We start from the raw sequence: 19830 nt of genomic DNA on the forward strand, positions 1-19830 counted from the left end.
CAGAGGAAAGCTACAGCAGGGACTGCTGGCTTGGCTGAGAGCCCTTGAGACAGCTCAGCTCCTACACAGAGATCTTTCATAAGATGCAATTCAGCGTGCTGGCTTATATGAATCATACAAGCATATCAATGCAGCCATTTTAAAAACCATTTTGTATTTTTTACAATCAAAATGAAAGCATATTCAGACCTTTTCCTGTGAAGAGCTGAAATAGATATAAGCTATTTTTGTCTCTAAGAGCATGATGCATTTGTGACACATCAACACTGCAATCTGTATTATTTCTAATTTTATAGTTTTAGAATTTTTATTTGAACTGTTCACTTTAAAATATCACCAAGCCCGTAATTCTGAGTAATTTCTTTAAAATGTACATGCACATCACGGCCAAAGAAATCCTGTCTTTGTCTGTGAATATAGACAAAGAGAAGGTAACTTCCTTTTACTAATATTCAGTTGTTCAGTAACCTCAGGGAAGGTAACTTCCTTTTACTAATATTCAATTGTTACCACAACCAAAACTTAAATTTCTGTTGTAGAAATACCCAAAGTCTTACAGAGCCAGAAACCTTGAGAGGCAGCTGACAGTCTACATCGTATGGCACTATGCATCTGAACCTGTGAAAACAGCATATGGATCCTCAACCAGGATGACTTGTAGGGTATGTTCAGCAAGACTAAACCTACCTCTGTAAAATAAATTTTCAGTAACATCAGCATATCTCCCTATCACCTTTTCTATTCTGAATTTTTGAAGCCCTTCTGCTGCTCTGCCTGGTCCCAAAGCTGTTGCAAAATCCCCTGTGCTACTCATACCAGGATCAGGTCTAACCCCACTTTCAGGGTTAGTACTCAGCCTACTATAACAATTTTGTTTATTAGCCATTTCTTCCCACTGGTTCTCTTCAGAAAATTCACTGAACTATTTTCTCCTTGTGAATGCTGTGAGGTTTTCTGTGTTTTTCTGATTTAGTCAAAATATCAGATAGAAAATAAGATTCAAAAGAAGGGGAAAGAGATGACACCTGAAGTTGCGGTGAGTGCTGCAGTTCTTGAAGGTAAGAAATGTAGGCACAGAAATGGTAAAGGAGATTAGGGTATGGGTATGGGTTCCTCCCTTCTGGTGCTCTCTGTCAGCCATTAGAAAACACAATTGTGGGGGTAAGGCACAGGGAAGGAAGTGTTTCAAAACGTCATTGAGAGAAAATACTGCATAGAAAATAGTTAAATATTTTAATTTTCTGGCCGCAGCTTCAAAAGCTGCTACTGAAGCCAAATGCAGTTTTGCAAATATTATCAGTTTCAGTAACAGGAAGCTCATCTTCCTCATTTCCTTCTGAATGAGCAAGCAAATAGAGCTGCTGACATGCCAGATTATTGATCTGTCAAATTTCAACTTAATCCTAATATAAACCCCACAGCATCTTGTTAAAAGAGACCCATTAGGTGTGGTTTAACCTTGCTGCTTGGACTTACTGCAAATGAAAATCTGTAGACAGGCAGGTTTGGCCCAAGGCACTGTGAACCTTCAGTGAGGTTCTGATTTTCCCCAAATTCAACATTTCTGCAGCAGTTTGAAGGAAGTCCATAAGTAGCATTTTAAGTAATATAAGACTCAGCAATACATACTCAAATTCATCAGTGCAATTTAAGAAGAATGAATAAAGGACAGACTCAGTGTTGCTGTGTTTCCTAGTGGGTTTTTTCCCCCTCAGTTTGAAATGACCCATTTGCAATGGGCCACTGAACACTGTACTTCAATGCGTGTTCTTGACATATCTTTCACACAAAGTCTCCAAACACCTCATAAACATTAATAAATTAGGCTGCAAGAGCAATAATAATTTCAGCTTCACATTCATAAAACCTATGTCTCAAACTCTTCTCGAGTATCTGTGGCAGATCTAAAAATGAAATTCAAACTTCCAATCACTTTGAATTAGGCTTCTCTACTAAATCATGCAATCACAGAGTCTAATTCAGGTTGGAAGAGCTCTCAGGAGACCACCTCAAAGCAGCACTAACTACTGCTCTACAGCAGGCCAACACAGCTTCATCCAGCCAAGGCTTGAATGCTCTCAGGGAGGGAGGACACACCACCAATAGACACTTGAATACCCTCAGGGAGGGAGGACACACCACCAATGGACACTTGAATACCCTCAGGGAGGGAGGACACACCACCAATGGACAATCTCTTCAGCCTCTGACCACCTGTATGGGCAAGATACTTCTCCCTTGTCTCCAGTCAGCATCTCCCGTCATGCAACCTGTGCCCAATGGTTTTCCTTGCACCACTTCTGAGCTCCTCTGAGAAGAGTCTGGCTCTGCACCCATTCAGCTCCTCTCAGGATGCAAAGTGTCCATCAAGACCCAACTCAGCCATCTCATCTCCAGGATGGAGAAACTCAGCCCCTCAGCCTCTCCTCCGTGCCATGATCATCCTGATGGCCCTTCATGGGCTCCTTCCCGTTGGTCAGCCTCTCTCTTGTCCTGGGATCCACAGCTTGGCACAGGGACTCTGCACAGAGACTGTCAGGATCAAGTGCAGGGGAGGGATCCCTTCCCTGGACCTGCTGGTGCGGCTGTGTCAGCGCAGCCCTGGGTGTGATGGTGCTGCAAGGACGCACCAGTGACCCCGCACAGCTTGTGGTGCGACTGCACCCGGGCCCTTCTGGGCAGAGGTGCCTTTCTCCAGGCTTCAGGAACATCCCCAGCCTTGGCCTGTCAGTGATGACAGACAGCAGCCTCGTGATGACACATGACAGCTCCCTCAGAGACCTCCAGTGTGTCCTGTCTGGTCCCACAGACCAGCTTATTTATATAGACCCGAACTCCATCCTCCCCTACTGAGGCTGCTCCCTCCCTCCCCAGAGTTCTGCTTCTAGGCCTGAGACTGGGCAGACTCTGACAGCAAAGCCTGCAGTTTCGTGGGGCAGTGCATCCATTTGACTGATTTTCCTTCTCATTTTTCTTACTGATACACTTGAAGTAGCCGTTTTTGCTGTCCTGCTCATCCCTCACCAGTTTTGATTCCAGACAAGCTCTGAACTTCCTCATTCTGCTCCTACGAGCCTGGACCACACTTTCTGTTGCTTCTTGGTAGCTTGTCCCCACTTCTACCTCCTGTCTGCTTTCTTTTTGCATTTAAGCTGAGGCAGGGGCTCATCTGTCATCTCAAGTTTCCATTACCAATTTTCCTCCTAATTTCCTTGAAATCTTATACCCAGTGGCACAACTTCACTTTAACAGAGCTAGAATTTTACCACCCTTGAGAAATTGCTACTGTCAACTTTGTCTTCTTAATAATTAAATTTTGTTTTTCTGTCATTGTTTATTACAAATAAACGCTTATGCTATAAATTATTTGATATAATTAAGCTGCACCTAAAAATACTTCAGTTAGATACAGAACTACATCTTGTATCATACAGCAGCAGCCTCTGAAATGTGATGAAACAATACTAATTTGCTGTGACAGGAGATATAATCCTAGTCTTTCGACACTGAATTTTTGCAACTGAAAAATGCTTTCCAATCATCTTCAGCAGCACACAGGAACATCCAGCAGTGCTACTTTCACTTTTCAGAATTAAAACAGGTACATGCAAACTCTGTAAAATTTTTCCTTTCCAACATACCTGTAAAGAGCTGAAGGTTAAAGAAAGCACTATCCAAGAGAGTCCTTCTGGAAAGCATTAACTTACAAGAAAAAGAAAATAATAAAATTTCATCCACATTTTTGAAAGGACATGGGAAAATTTTCAAGTCTGTTTTCCTAACTTTCTAGACAAGATATTTATACTCAAACCCTAAACACTGCTTGCTGTAGTCTGAAGCATGGAGACACAGTTAGGAAAACCAACAAATATGAAAATAATGTGACAGCAAACTTACATTCCTGTTGAGAAATAGCTTTCATTAGGAAACATTTGCGCCAATTTCCTGTGTACATTGTTTAAAATGGCTGACTTGGCAATTATGTTTAAGGTTGGACTCAGTGATAATAAAGGTCTTTTCCAATGATTCCATGGCTCTAAGATGTGGAACTTACTAAAATGATTACTTCCATATTTAAAAAAAAATTGTTTGCAAGCAAAACTGAATGCATGCTAGATCATTCTCTCTTTTTCCACACTTTAATGTTAACAAAAACTTGGCACAGGTACTTGACACATCTGCATCCATCTCCCGCTCTGCTCTCCATCCCCATTCCAAACACTGATATGCTCGGGATCTAACTTTTGCTTCCTTGAGAAACATCCCTAACAACATTTCCCCCCAAAATTTCAGGAAGTATATCTTTCCAAACACCCCAAGGCTCAAACCCAGACTCACGCTGTTTTGCTCACAATCTGAGGATGCTTTTATTTCAATAACAAACTGCCCACCTGGTGATTCTGAACTAACGCTTCCTTTCCCACTTCTCTTCTTACAGATTTCTGTACAGACTTCTGTTTCTTCCTCTTCCCTAAGAAATGTGTTGCAATAATAACAGTAACTCCCACTCTTTTGTGATGACAGCTTATGCCCAGTTCTGTATTCCTGCAAAACTCCTTCCCTGCTTACTCACACGGGATCTCTTTGAGTTCTGGACAACCAGATTTTCCCAACGCCTTCACAAAGCCTATCACTGTGACATTACTCTGTATATCTTAAGAATTGTCTTTGTCTTTCTGGTTGTCACTTCCCCAAGGCAAAGGCAATGTTTTTCCACAAGTTCTCTTTAGTGCTGATTATATCACACAGATAATTTTTAATTACCTTTCTGTTCAGAGCCACACCATCTTCACAGTCCAACACTGCACAATCTACATTCAGTGATGGGATTTTTCTTATCTTCTTTTCATCATCCGCAGGTACATAGAGCACAGCCCGTCTGGGAACATACTTGTGTGATGATGTAAAGCGATAACTAAGCTTAGGAACACCAGCTGGCAGAAGAGAATCCACCCTGTAAAGGATATTGTTGAAATTAGATTATTGGCAGCAATGCTGTAAGTCATACTTGACTGTATTTTAAAACCAGAACATTCCTACCTAGATAGTGGCTGGTTTTGGGCTACTTACATATTTTTTCCCTTTGGAAGAGGCAAGTTAGGGATATATCAGTATTACAGTTAATTACAATCTGAAACTCCAAAACCACAGTGTTCAATAGAAGTTGCAAACTTAATCATAATTGAAGACCTGCCAGGGCTGAGGTTTATCCATGCAGCTTTAATTACACTGCCTATTCTGGGTGCTACAGCAAGTATGAAATACAGAAGGGTGGTGGTTGGTTTTTTTCCCCCTGTCATAGGACTCCTCTGTAGGATGCAGACTGTGCTGGGAATGGATCAGGACTGCTCTGGGGAGGAGGCTGCTATCTGCCACATTTCCTCCAGGAGCTGGATGCCATGCTGTGAACGAAGCAGGGGTGCTGGTTAAAACAAACACAGGTTTGTGAAGTTCATTTTGCAACCTTGGCATTACATCAACAAATGTATGTGCATGCAAATTTTAAATAAGCAAAATGGATGGAGGGGGAAATGAAGAAAAAAGAAAGAAAATCCCATGTAGTGTGGAACCTCGCTACTCTCTTCAGACCTTCACATCTGCAGCACAGACTTCCATTGACAGAGTTCACAAACCCAGCAGCATCAGCAGCAGGTTTTTGGCTGTGGTCTTTTTAAATCTGTAAAACTTTGCGCACCACGCTTCAGTGCAGGTGTGAGCCTTTGGTGGCACGTGGCTTGAGAGGATAACATCCCTGTGGCCCGTAAGTGTGAGCTCTGGTCTCCACCACGGGCTGATATTCCTGGTGAGGGCCCAGCTAACCCACTCCAGGCAGGAGCTGGGTTACTGCACTTGGAGGCTGTAGGACTGCCAGAGAAGGCTGCTCTTGAGTGCTGTGGGGAGCTTGCTTTGCTCCGTAATTGCAAGCACAGAGAAATAAATTACAGAGGGTGCCACTGTGTTTCTTGGCCTTCCAAAAAAACCACAAAAACCCTTGCCTGCTCCTGTTCCTCTCCACTGCATGCTGTACCCCTCAGGCCTGTTCTCCTACATCAAAGATGAGGACAAAATAATACAATTTACCTTCATACTTAGCACAAGGCACTTACACCACAAAATAATCCTACCATATAACACCATTATGCATTATCATGTATATTATTCAGCACTTTGAATAATGCAAAGCTTTTCTAGCACCATGCTGAACATGTCATTATCACATCATGTCAGGGACCCATGCATTTTCCTGTGCCCCTCTTAATAATGCTTCCCAAGTTGCTAGACTTGGATGACACATGGCTACACACACATGTGGGTTTTCTTCAAAGCAAACATGACTAATGTTCTCAAATGCCTGGAGATGAGTTCAGTCAATCTAAATGAGAGCCAGTGTGGCGTGTCACTGACAGACCACTGTAATACTTGCCTTTCTAAGCTGAATCTGTTGAAGAACCTTCTCTTCCCCTAGAGTGTGCACCCTTAAACCTGAATATAAGAGTTGGGTTAAAAATATGAAAAAAGCTTTTATCACATTTTACCTCAGTAAACTAAATTGAAAAGGAAAAGGATTCCATCATCTCATCTGCTGTATCTCTGCATATCCTGTGTGGATCCACTTTGAGAGTCTACAAAAACCATGCCAAGCTCTCCTTTGCAACATGCCTGGTAATGCTTAACTCAGTTTAAGAAATGGGGCGGCTTGGCACTTTTGTTTTATTAAAAGTGCCAGTGTTACCCTTGTTAATAACAGCAACAGCTTCAAGACTCTGGTGTAGGAGGTCCTATCAACACCTGGAGACATGCAGCTGAGATCCACCGGGCCCCTCCAAGGTACTCTCTTTGCCTCTCTCTCACAAACTGCTTCATGTTCCCTGCTTCAGGCTGAAGTGGGGATGGTAACAGAATTTGTGGCAACTCAAGTGGCTGCTCGACAAATCCACTTAATCGCATTTTCTTGCAGTAGTACACTTTGGGAGAGCAAGGACGAGGTGGAAGAGTGGTTTATCTCAAATGGAAAGAGGAGGATCTTTTTTCAGCGTGACACAGGGGTCAGTAAAGAAGTCTGCAGTCCTTCCCATAACATATATGAGGGAACAAAAGTGATTAGTTTCTATTCTCTTTCTCTGATGGCTTCAGCCTTGTGGTTCCCAAGGGCACAAAGGAGCCAAAGAGCTCAGCCCATTAATAGTTAACTCCAGCCTGGAGCCAAGCAGCCCCTGAAGCACCCTTAATGACTGCCTCTCACCAGCCCTCCAACCTGCCAGAAACCTGATAGACATGGCTAACACCATAATCTCAGAGCATGCTGAGATGAGATGTATCTTCTGTCACACGTTTCCCAGGATTTCTTCTGGGCTGTCATCAAACCAAGGGCTGTTTGACCAGCCGTTTTCCCTCTCACTGCTGCAAGCCCCACGAAGGCAGCCCAGCTCTGCATACCACACACAATGGCGTGTAGCGTTGTTTAGGTGAAAGCACCATTGCCTGCAGACCAGATTTAGTCAGGTGTCACCATCCAGGTCTATGAACTTGTGTTTAGATGGAGGAACAGTACAGCTTCCTCAGCAGACCACCTGATTCCACAGAAGTGATAGACTTAATCCATTAAAATACCACCACTTAATAGGCTTAATGCTGGAAATGCTATTGCCCGGTGACTACTGGTATCTCCCCCTGAGCTAAACAACTTTGTAACCACATGGGCTCAAACAACAGGTTTCTCAGGACATGAGTTATTATAAAAAATACACTGTCAATGTGTCAAATTATTCGTTTTATGGGATATCTTAGCAAGTTGAAGAAGAAATAATTTTTTCATAAAGTACAGCCAGGAAAAAAATATATACTGCAGGAGGTGGTGTCAGTGGACCAACACAGAATCCTTCTCCTTCTCCTCTAGAGCTCTCCTAAGAGCTCTAGAAATATTAATATAAAATAAGAGTTTTCAACATCAACATCATACCTATCTTTAGATATGACTGCAGTAAATGGTATGAATGCTAATTCTTTGACATATATTCTTCAATCATCACTGTGCATTTTGCTCACAAAGTCATATTTTATATTCTACAATATAAAAGCAGAGGAACACATGGATTAATTAATAGATCCATTTGTCTATAGACTTATTTTAAACAGTGGCAAGGCTTGGGGTGCTCTGTATATGAGCAGTTAGCAACTCTGGTAGGAAACACTCCCCTGATTATTTTGACTTCTGTTATGTTGATAGAATGAAAAAATCCCCAGCAGTTGCTTTTTTAGGACAAAAAACCCACACAGCACTGCAGTCTCGATTATACTGTTAACCCTGTGCCATAAAGAGGAGGAAAATCTTACATATGTTTCCTGGCTCCAAGTATTTTAATGATTCAAACTAAGCTTGACTATGCTTTAAACTAAACACATGGACAAAAGCCAAGTGAATTTGCTAAGACAATGTTTCTTCCTTTAAGCACTGTAAGTTAAAACAAGGACTAGGCTATTGGGTAATGCTCATTAAATTGTTTTACAGCAGCATATTTTCATTCATAGCATCTGGCAGCATGCTGAGTGCTCTTGGGTCTTGGAAATAAAACTAAATTTCTTCAGCAAACATAACACTCTACTAAAGTCTTCATCAAATATGTAAAAGTAGCTGGCAAGTTAAAGTTTCTCATGGTCCTTTGAGAACCATTTCACCCAAGAGTGAATAGTTCATCCTCAGGAAGGAGAAAAGAAAAACCTATTTGACTACTAAGAGACACTGCAGTTTGCAATGGCAGCCATACAGCGTGACTGTGAACAGTGAAATTACCCCAAATTATGCAAATTTCCCTGCTGTAAACTGCATTTTCACATTCCAGCATTGCTCATACACATACTTAAATGCACACACCTGTGCAGTGATATTGGAGCCAACAACATATAGCTCACAAAGTAAAGTACTCGCACAAGTGATTTCCAGCACTTTAACCTGTGCCTCTGTTCCCTGTTTATTTGCTAAATCAAATCACCCCTGGAAGATCTGCCAAACACATAGAAAAATATTCATTGCTCAATAGGCCAAATCTTTCCTTCTACAGTCTTTGGCATAGTGTAGGCAAAGTGTTTGCAAAGAGCATTTTTAGACACTTCACTAAAACTATTAAAAAATCTGGATAATTTCCATGTGTATTTTTGACCTCTGTGCATGTAACTGCACACCACGATATCTATGGAGCTGTGGAAGAAGGACAGAAGTGATCCAAGACCCACAACCCTCCCCAAAAAAGACCCAGCTAATGCAGGGAAACATTATACAAATTATTTCTGCACTATGTGCAAAAAAACCCCACTCCAGAGAAAATGTAATAGTTTTCCTGTGTTGAATTTACCGGGGAGTAGCACACCACCGCACACAAATAATCTACCAAAAACAAAGGGAACTTCTATGGAATTACAAAGCCCCACAATTTGCATAGTAATTCTTTCTAATTAAGAAAAGAAGATACAAGTTGTTTGTTATAAACATCAGCAGGCCCTGTGCAAATACGGAGGGCTCGCAGCCGCGCTGAGTGTTTGTCGAATCAAAGCGACTCGCTGGAGAGTTTTATTGGTACAGCTGCGGCGCATGCATTTTATCACACATGCTAATAATCCTGGTTATGGCACTAACATTTTAATCATTTGTTCTCTGGGCTTGTTTCTCAAACAATTAGCACTAATGAATGGCCAAAATACCTCGGATCATATATGTCTAATTGCAGTCAAGAGCGGTTATTGTCCGCATGTACATTTCAATTCACCTCTGGGGATAATGTTTGTTAATTGTATTTCTTTATATAGCAAGTGAAAAAAGGCTGTTCACTCAAAAAGGGACTAAGTGTTCTCTTCTTTCCCTTTGTTCCCACAAGAAGCTAAAGTCACTTCAAGAGGCACTTAATCCCATCATCCATGGTTACAATTGCCTTACAGCATCAATCAAAAAGAATCTGAAGTAAAATGATGCAGCTATATTGTGTAATTAAAAGCAATTCAGGTAGTTATTACTTGGGGCATTTTCCAGGTCCAAATACTTAAAATGGCACTGCGGGGATTCTAAATACTGTAGTGTTTTAAATTTGGTGAACTACAATATCTCACAGAGAAAGGGAAGGAATATGCAAAAAAAAAAAAAAAATCTCCTAGTGTGTATTGTAAAGTGAAAGAAAAGAGGAGGAACAGCTAACGTTTGAAGTGACAAAATCTACAAGTCTCCATATAAAAGGGAAATAAAAATATCAAGAAGAGAGAAAAGGGGAGAAAAAGAAAAGGACAGCAGTTTTCAAGGAAAAGAAATTCCTCGTAATTGTTAAAAAGTTAACATGTGAAAAAATGCTAACATTTCCTCAAATGGAAAACAAAAGCTCATGTCACAAGCTTTACCATCAGAATACAGGTCCCCAAAATCTTAGTGCTCTCCTAGTGGAAATAAATCCCTGTAAAGCAAGCAGCTCTTCTTTAGGGAAAAAAAAAAAAAAAAGAAAAAGAAAAAGAAAAAAAAAGAAAACAGGTTAAAAGTGAAGAGCTATGATATTTACTTTTGAATAAAATGTAAGGGAAGGAACTTTACGTAACAACTGCCGCTAACCCTGATCTAATTATGCTGAAATTAAAACTGGGTGGTTATCAACATACCAAACACTCAGCTTTACATTTTGATTTCTTCCTTTGTTCCAGACTCAGTACGGTCATTTCCCTGACCCTCAAAAAACTAATTAAGAAACCCCCCCCAAACCTAAGCCCTTTCCAGGGCAGGCAGAAGCCACCAGCTCTCATGGTTTGAGATCTCTTGACAAGCAGTTTTCTTTACCAGGAGAGGCTTTGTCTGATTTTAAACTTCCCACCATAAGGCTGATACTATGTCTCACAGACATAAGGTGAAGATTAAATCCCCTGAAGCTGATGGAAGACATGAAGGTACAAAACTGGCCTCCCAAAAAGTGAAGAAGGTGAAAGAATAAACCCTAGCACTTCTTCAGCATCCTAAGGGAGACAGGCGGTCTGCACCCAGCTGCGGGGACTGAGAGTGGTGAGTTGAAGAAGCGCTCACAAAACTCAGCGAATTAAGAAATTTAACCCCCGTAACAACCAGCTTTGGATATCAAAAGGGACAGATTGGAGGGGGTTGCTCCTGAGAGCACTTGCCTGCTGGAAAAACTGTAGCAGGGAGAAATGAAAAGGGGGCTTCCAAGTGACCTTTCACAAGCACTCACTCCAACTGATCAGGACACATTGCATTATAGCCAAAAACCAGAGAGCTGAACCACATGGGGAAGGAGAGCCCCACTGACCAAAAAAAAAATCATGACACAGAGAAGTGTGAGTGGAAATGAAAACTAAGCACCAAATGCAAAGCTGCTGGAAAAGTAATTTTAGGAAAAATATGCGTCTTTGTCTGCTATTTATAATTTTTTTCCTATCTCCAGTAAATCAATGTAAGTCATATAACTGGGCACCAGAGAAAAGATTGAATACAAACCAGGAACTTACTGGCAAAAGCTTAAAATCATGGACCCCTAAGCCATAAAATGATAAAAGGCTATCATAGGTTAAATAGTTAACCAAACTTTCTCCTCCCACCAGCACTAAATGTAAAAAAAAAAAAAAAAAAAGACCTTTTATTTACCCCACCATGTTCTTTCAACTACATTTGACCCTGTTGTTTTGGTTCGCTCTGAGCTCCATCATGCCTTAAATTGCTTTGACTGAAGATCAGGCATTTTTTTCTTCTCAATTCAAAATGGCCAAATTAGACAGCGAGGATAAAAATAAAAGGACCACTGGCTTCTCATATTACTAATGTGTCCTCTTTTCAGGGCAGCAAAAATAGCCTGTTTGTGAGGAAGAGGAGAGTGCTATGGTTCTTTGACTTAAGAGGTAAATTTTAAAAGAGATTTAAATAATGGCTCAGGGTGACAAGGGCTGCTGCTTCCTACTAATGGCAACAGGCTGCTCCTCTCGGGCAGCCTGTGTGTGTGTGTGTGTTTGCTATCATCCAAGGTTAATTGGTGTCCTGTCTTGGGGAGCTTTAGCATATGTGACATACAGTTGAGGCTTTGCTCCCTTCCTTACGGTGTGGATAACTCTGAATCACTCGTCATGCCCATAAAGTATTCTCGAGCCGAGATGTACCTCGCTTTGCTTTTACCATTGACAAAGTATCTGGCTTCTTGGGATGCTTTCTGCTGCTTCATCAGACCCACAGCACTGCAGGGCACTGGAAAAGCACTCTGTCTCTCTGTAACACATTCACTTTGCCACTAAGGAACATGCAGTTAGGATACCAGTTAATTTCTCTGTCTTCCTAAATATAAAGATATAGAAATAAACGCTAAGTAGGGACAGTTTTTGTTTTAAGGAAATTTTAACTGCTTTCATTTATTTAAATTATTCAGTTTCTAAGTTGCATTTTAAAAATCTACGACACTGTAAAGAGATATTACAAAATTTTGTCTAGCTACGTGTTTTTTTAAGTGAGACTTGCATTACTTTTTTTTAACAGAATTGCAAGTAGCAGCTGCGACAGAAATTTGCCACACATTTTAAATAACAAAAACATCCAACAATAAAGATGAAGATCCAATATCGAGAGATTTAGAAAAAACTATACATAAATTAGCCTTTTTTAAGGTATGCATTGAGAAGTAAAAGAAGATATTGCTTTGGATGTGTGACGATGTATGATTTCTTTTGATTTTCTTGGTTTTGGGTTTTGTGTACAGACAAATACGCACCAAGTATTCTTAGAGATGTGTGGCACAAAGGAAAAAACGTGCCTTTGGAGGTTGAGAATCTTCCAGTTCAGGGGGAGGATGACATATAACCAAAAAGCTGTCCTGAAACATCTCACGCCAAAATCTGTCTTAGGAAGTGAATATATAAAACCCCCAAATATGCAATGGTTGCACTTTTATACGGTCAGACCCATCCTGGTCTGACTCTGCAGAAAAGCTGAACTTTGAAGGGATTCTTTATGTCACTGCAAAACCACTCTTGGCTCTTCCAGTTCTCCCCTCCATCTTACCATCAGGTACTTCCCTTGCTCCTAAATCTGCCCCAGCCTTTTCACACAGTGACTTTGCACCCACCCATCTCAGTGTACATCCAAAAAAAATTGGTAACGCTGTTTGGGCAGAATTTCTTTTCTTACTGAACGTGTTTTTCCCCTCTCTTCTCCCCCCCTCCCCTCCATTCCCTCCGCGTCGGTTCCCACACCAGGACACCGGGAGCATCCCCACTACTGAGCTCTTGCAGCCCCTGCCACCGGCCCAGCTGTGCGCGCATTGCCTAAACGCTGCAAGGTCAAGATCCAGACCGGGATTCAAAAATTCCACGCTAATTACTGTGATTAAAGTCCGAGTCCCAAACTCATCCAAAGACTCCTGAGCAGTTTGCTAATGAGTTATATACAAAGTAAGAAACAGGCACTTGATAAAGTCAGAATCAATAAAGTGCCATTCCTGCCTGTTAAAATGATCTTGCCATCCATAACAGAGAGTCACTATGCTCACCAGAGCCTGTGCAGGTTAGATATCCATGTCTGCATGGTGTGAGAGAAAAGGAAAACAGTACAGTCCTTGGAACCACTTCTGATTTATATCTGAGTTAAAATAAAATTACACCGAAGTTGTGACTGACACTATTTAGCAGAAGGAAATGAATAGAATGTCAATATACTAGTGCTGCAGAAGTCAGGAGAAAGAAGGCATTTGTCATTCACTTCAGGTCTTCCAGAATTTCTGGTTTTTTACTACAAACTGTTGTCTTCATAGTTTTGGCTGTGGTGAGGATATTTTACAAACTTAAGATCCCTTCATGCTTCTAGAAGTTTTCACTGGTAGACCATATTTTATCTAAATTTACAATTTACGTCAGGCTACACTTAGTCAAACCACAAACATTTTGATGATTCCTGTACTTAGAAACATAGGTAAATTATAATATAATATAATACTTTATAAAGCACAGACATTTTTACCATATAAGATAAAGAAAACAATATTGAAGTCTTCTCTGCATTTTGAAATTGCTCCTGTAAACCCACTTGAGCATGTGCCTAGCCCAGAGAAATCAAAAAGACTAGTCAAACACTTATAGTTAACCCTGTGCTTAAGTGCCTCCAGGACTGGGGATTAATTTTGAATTATGAAACTGCTCCATTTCCATGTGTTCTTAGGCTATACATGGGTCAACCTGCTTTTTTCACGTTTTTGCACAGAGACTTGTACAAAATTGAGACTTAGATGTATATGGATGCAATCCAGGTGGTGAATATCTTTTAAACAATATAAAGATGCTCAATTTCAGCTGGTAGAAAAAACCAAACTTACATGATATTTTCAGAATAGGATTAAAAGTAAAAATATTATTTATGTTTAGCCAAGTATTATTCTGTAGAATTATTATGTGGAGGAATTACTAAGTCAGAGAATTATTTTGTATTAAACTGGACTTATTCAGAATGTTTTTTGCACCAAGTAACTGAGCAGTAAAGAACAATTTAGCAAGCAATTAGTAAATATTAAATCACTGAAGAACAGAACTATAAAGCTACAATGCACTGCAATTACATCCAAAAAAAAGAAAATGTTGTAATTACATCAAAGCTGATGCAATATGACAGAAAAAAAGGACGAATACACAATGCTTTTAGTTCAACAGCAATTGTGGCCACACTAATTGAAAACCAACTGCTCTCTGGCTTTGAATACAAGCCTGGTGGAAATTTAAAAATATTTCCTAAACGGACAATAAAGAAGAACGCTTACAAATCCTGCAGTGCTCCAGGCAACACTTAACTTTGGAAATGTCTACAGGCAGAAATACTACCCTGCAATATGGCTCAGGATGGCACAAACAAGCATCTGTGTTTATTTTTTAACTAGTGGATTTATAAGAGCAATGAAATCCCTACATAAGCATTTTATATTGACCTGATATGGACTTACTGTTTTAACCAGCTTTTTAACTAACTCCACAAGTTAATAAAGGCAACTACATGAATCCTTACTGCCTACACATTAAGATAAGAAAAACATTCATTAAGCAATATCCAGACTGTTTTAATTACAGGAATATCACTCTTATTTGTAGTATAATGTTCGTTAAGTACAGTATAACATTTTCTTAAAATGCCCCAGAGGCAGTTAAACTCTTGATTAGCTATTAAAAAAAAAAAAAAAAGAAATCTCCCTTAACTTCAATCGCAGGAGTTAATGCCTACTGCAATGAAATTCCAGCACTTATAATCATGCAAAAATGTCATATGAAAATCTTATTAACCATGAAAACATTATATAAGATCAAATGAACCTTCTGTGCTGTTAGCACTACTCAGTGTTAGCAAAATGTTGGACTCTTTCTATGCTGATTGTGGTAGTGACAATAATAAGCCCAGCCCTCTTTCCTTTGAAAATGACATCAATTGAAAACCAGCTCTTATTTTATTAATTTCAAATTACAGAAAGGAATGCACGAAAATTCGGACTTCTATATTTTCATGTCTTTAATTACATCTCTGTTCTATTATCCAATGTTAAAACATACCAAGCTAGAAGCAGTGGATGGATTAAAAAACATTATAAAGACAGCACCTTCATGATCTCCAGTAAATAAACATTATTTAGATGCTTTATTATGCAATAATGAAACGTCCTTTTTTCCATGCCTTTTCTAGTACATTACAAAATTTAATATTATTACTGGTATTGTACAGAGGACGATGAAATATATACATTTTATTCAGTATTTATCCTGAATCTGCCCCTTATTCCATACATCACTTGGAAAAAAAAGCTGTTCATTTTTTATTTGCTAGGACCGTCAAGAATTCAAAAAATCATGAACATGATGCATTAAAAATTGCAATATTTTTAAAGTATATATTGAAGCATTATTTTCTGGTTCTGTGCCCTTGACTTTGTATTTTCAAGCTTTTTCAAAGGCAAAAATTTTCTTGAAAAGTAAAAAAAAAAGTGAAAGGTGAGATTTCAGGAATCAGGATTAAAGGAAATAACAAATATGGTGAGGTTAATGATAAATAGGTGACAGCTGTCAGCTCATTTTGATCTTTCACATAAGCAGCTGAAGGATAATTTTATTATACGGGAATGCCAAACCCTACCTCAGCAATGGCCCTCCAAAACCATCTCCTTGGTAAGGTCAGCAAACTAAAAATTGCAAATTTAGCACCCACCAGTGTCTTCAAGGTCAGCACCTCTCTATGCACAGAGTTCCCCAAATGCTGAGTGATCAGCATTTGCTACCCTGAAAGGGACAAACCCCTCACTCCACTGAGCTGGTGGGTCAGGTCCTGCCACCCCCATGGGTGCCTATTTGGGGGAAGTGGTCAAAGCCCTGGATGCACCTTTCAAGGGCAGATTCAACCATAATCCTGCTCCTGCCTCAGGCAGTTCCTGATGTCCCTAGAGGAGGTGAGCGTGCCTGGGGGAGATGAACCCCACGCCAGGGTGTCCACAGCAGGGAAGCAATTTCAAGGAACACATCGGTCATATCATGACAGCCTGTCCTACCAGGCACAACCTTTGCTGTGCAGGCAAGCTCAGAGACCATGAAGATGCTGAACCTCCCAGGCAGATAATATGAATGTGTGACGGGGGATAAACATTAACCAAGGAATACATTTTAACACTAAATCAGAAGATTGCTATAGTTTGGGGGTTTTTAGCCCTGTTCCTAAGATACTTTTATAATTCAATTCTCTGAACATTTTCACAGAACTCTTCAGATTAGCTTTGCCACATCCCAGGAAACTCAGAATCCTGTCCTAAAACCATGGCTCCCAGGTCCCTGTTTCAGATCCCCCATTGTAAAAGTCCCATCCCATTTGAGGTGCAGCTCATCATCAATGAGGACACTTTAAAAAAATGATCCAGACTGAAAGTCAGATGGGGTGAAAATCAACTTCTCTGCAAATCAGTATGATTTTATTTTCATGAAAAAAATAAAAAGGTCAAATTATCAGGTAGCAGCTCTTTTTGGGGACACCTGATGGAGCTGTGCCAAGTGCAAGTCCAAGCACTCTTATGACATGCCCATGGAAGTTTCTCATCTGTATTTTCCAGGTGAGATTATTTGTGTTGTTATGGTTGCTATAACATATATTCACTGTGGCCAGTGAACACATGAAAAGGCCCACTGACACTTAGGCAAAGCTGAAGAACCAAAGCTTCTCTCCTCACCAGCAGCCTTGCTCCACAGGATATTCCTTTTCTCCCAGACATTGCGGTTCTGTTAAATGGGGATTTCCTGTCTCACTGCATCGCAACACACATCTTCATCATTGGTTCCCCTCTCTTAAAACTAAATTTTAGAAAACAGCCTTGTCCTTAATGGCTGCCTAGAGGGAGGAAAGAGTTGGACATTAGAGAGAAGTTGGCAGAGAGGGAAGGGAAGAAAGGGGCAGAAGAGGTCACCAAGCACACAGCTTCCTTGGGAGACCCATGAAGAAGAAATTCTTCCAACTTAGTTTAAGAGTGAGGGTTTTCCTCCTCTAAATTCTTGACACAGGCTGTTCAATATTTATTTAAAAATAAGTGAAGAAGAAAAATCCACTTCTCCCTTGCAATCTGCACATATAAAAAAAATGACTTTTAGCTCATAATGATGGTACGTTATAGATAAGCAAAAGTCCTGGATTACAGGAAAATAAAATCTATAAGGAGAAATAGGATTAAGTCTACTTCCACATAACAGCTTTTATGACATTTAAATGAGCAGCTGTGTTTCTTTAAGTAAGTGTTAGAGCATTGCACATCTGTATACAAACTGAATGACAGACAGACTTTCTCAACTCACTGATATATAACCTTGTGAGGATAAAAAATCCCTGTGAAAATGCATAAAGGCATTGCTTGGCTTTCCTTTAAGTCTTCCTTAACAACCTGTGTCATGAATATAGGTTTGGCTTAAGGAAATAAGGCAGTTAGATCACATATGTCTTTTGTCCTGTACTGCACAAAGAGAAAAATTATTCCATTACTGAATCAGACAATTTTTTTCCCTTTGGATAACATTTTAGATTTACTTTAGTGTAAAGGCCTTGAGATACATTTTAATTCTGCAGCACATGCCAATAATCTGTAAGAATATTAAGTAACAGTACCTCCTAAAGTTAATATTATATATCAGGAATTTGGATGATTTGAACCAGTTTTAGTTTCACTTGGTGCCTTGCTTGCCATCATCTGTTTCCTTGCTGATAGGAAAAATGTTATGGATGTTTCATTTTTTATCATCTTCCTGAATAATAGTTTAGTTGAGCTGGTGTCTCAGTAACAGCAAAATTTATTGACAGAGATTAACATCAGATGTGGTGAAAAAAAATTGTGGCATATTCACTCTCTTCTCTAGAACACATCCAGCAGGCAACGCCTTCCTCCTTTTTTTGTGCCATTTGTGTTTAAGGGAGAGCATGCAAAACAATGACCTCACTAGTTCTGTGTGCAAGCAAGAACAGAATGTGAGACACCAAGCAGACATTAAAATAGGGCCACCCTTAAAGATAAGTTTTTCTTTTGGCTCGCAGCCACAATAGTCTGAGGTGAGTATTTATATGTGTGCGTGCTTGTGTTTATAGATTTGTGTGCCTATATATTTCTATCTACACACACAAGCTATTTATGTATTTGTGCACATATAAATGTACATATGTAAGTGTTCCTATATGTACATGGGTATACATGTATGTATATAAGATGACCCAACATGGCATAGTACAACAGCAGCACTGATCAGTGGAAAGTGGCAAAAGAGAATTTATTTCCATAAATCTAAAGAATAATAAAACTGGCGTTTCCCCCCAACTTTTAGTCTCAAACATTCCTCATACTTTGCTGGATTAAACTACCTGTCCCTGTATCTCCAGCAAAGGCATTAGAGTGGGAGTTCTCCAGTGGAATCCAAAGTCTTGCCAGGAGCCCAAATGTACCAGACTGAAGGCTGTTCCACCATTACTTATCGATGGCCCTGCCTTGCTTTTGCAAGGCTTGAGGTCTTTGCATCACACACTTTGCATCCACACACTGTGGGCATCCTGTGTGTCTTGCAAGCTCAGGTGTGACCCTGCATATTTACAGCTGCTGGAGACTGAAGCTGTGTCTCAGTGAGCCAAAGCAGTGCTGCCTCTCACGTTACTGCTGTCTTTGAAAAATCCCTGCCAGAATAAACAAGCCACATGTTTTTTGCCACAAGTGACACTCCTTCCTTCCACTTCATCTCTTGGAGCTCAACATTTTTAGCCCTGAAAAAGTGAACACTCATATCCTCTTTTCCTTGACCCTGCTCATTCTACTTTGGAGGTGAAGGAGGGGATTTAGGGGCTGTTTCACCAATTCTCTGCCAGTATTTGTCAATAGAGGAGAAGAAAGACTAATGGCTAAACCAGGCATTTACAGCAGTAGCCAGAGACTTTAAACTGAACCACAAAAGTGGGGGTTTGGGAGAATAGATAATGATCCTTTCCTTTTTCCCTTTTGAGAAGCACCAGGATAAGGTGGGGCACACTCTTGCCATGAGTATCTTAAGGGTCTTTTCCAATCCAAATTATGTTCTCTTTCCCTCTCCTAAGGGCCCAGTCTGGGCTGTGAAAACTGCAGCTGAGGCCTCAGAAAAACAGACTCTGTTCCTGTCCTAAGCAGATAGAATGTAAATTGTTTTCCCACCATGACAACAGTCACACATGCTAACTTGAGCATTTTGAAGATGTTGATAGATTTCAATCCACAAAAAGGATATTATAACTATTAGTAAGTACCTTTTTTCATGACTTTGTGGCTTATGTTAGTTTGAAAAATAAATAACCAGTAGTTAAGT

The 19830-nt window shown here is 40.1% G+C and overlaps 1 protein-coding gene across 3 annotated transcripts in view; it reads right to left on the minus strand.

Moving 5' to 3' along the window:
- Positions 1 to 19830, minus strand: part of CLYBL (citramalyl-CoA lyase) — a 164933-nt gene that overhangs the window by 73164 nt on the left and 71939 nt on the right. For all 3 annotated transcript variants that reach the window (XM_084200955.1, XM_084200954.1, XM_084200956.1), the window contains exon 2: positions 4765 to 4954. In XM_084200955.1, coding sequence (XP_084057081.1) covers positions 4765 to 4954 — 190 coding nt within the window. The remainder of the gene's footprint in view (positions 1 to 4764; positions 4955 to 19830) is intronic.

The sequence above is a fragment of the Fringilla coelebs genome (genome assembly GCF_963513975.1).
Source record: "Fringilla coelebs genome assembly, chromosome: 2".
In the NCBI taxonomy this organism is placed as follows: Eukaryota; Metazoa; Chordata; class Aves; order Passeriformes; family Fringillidae; genus Fringilla; species Fringilla coelebs.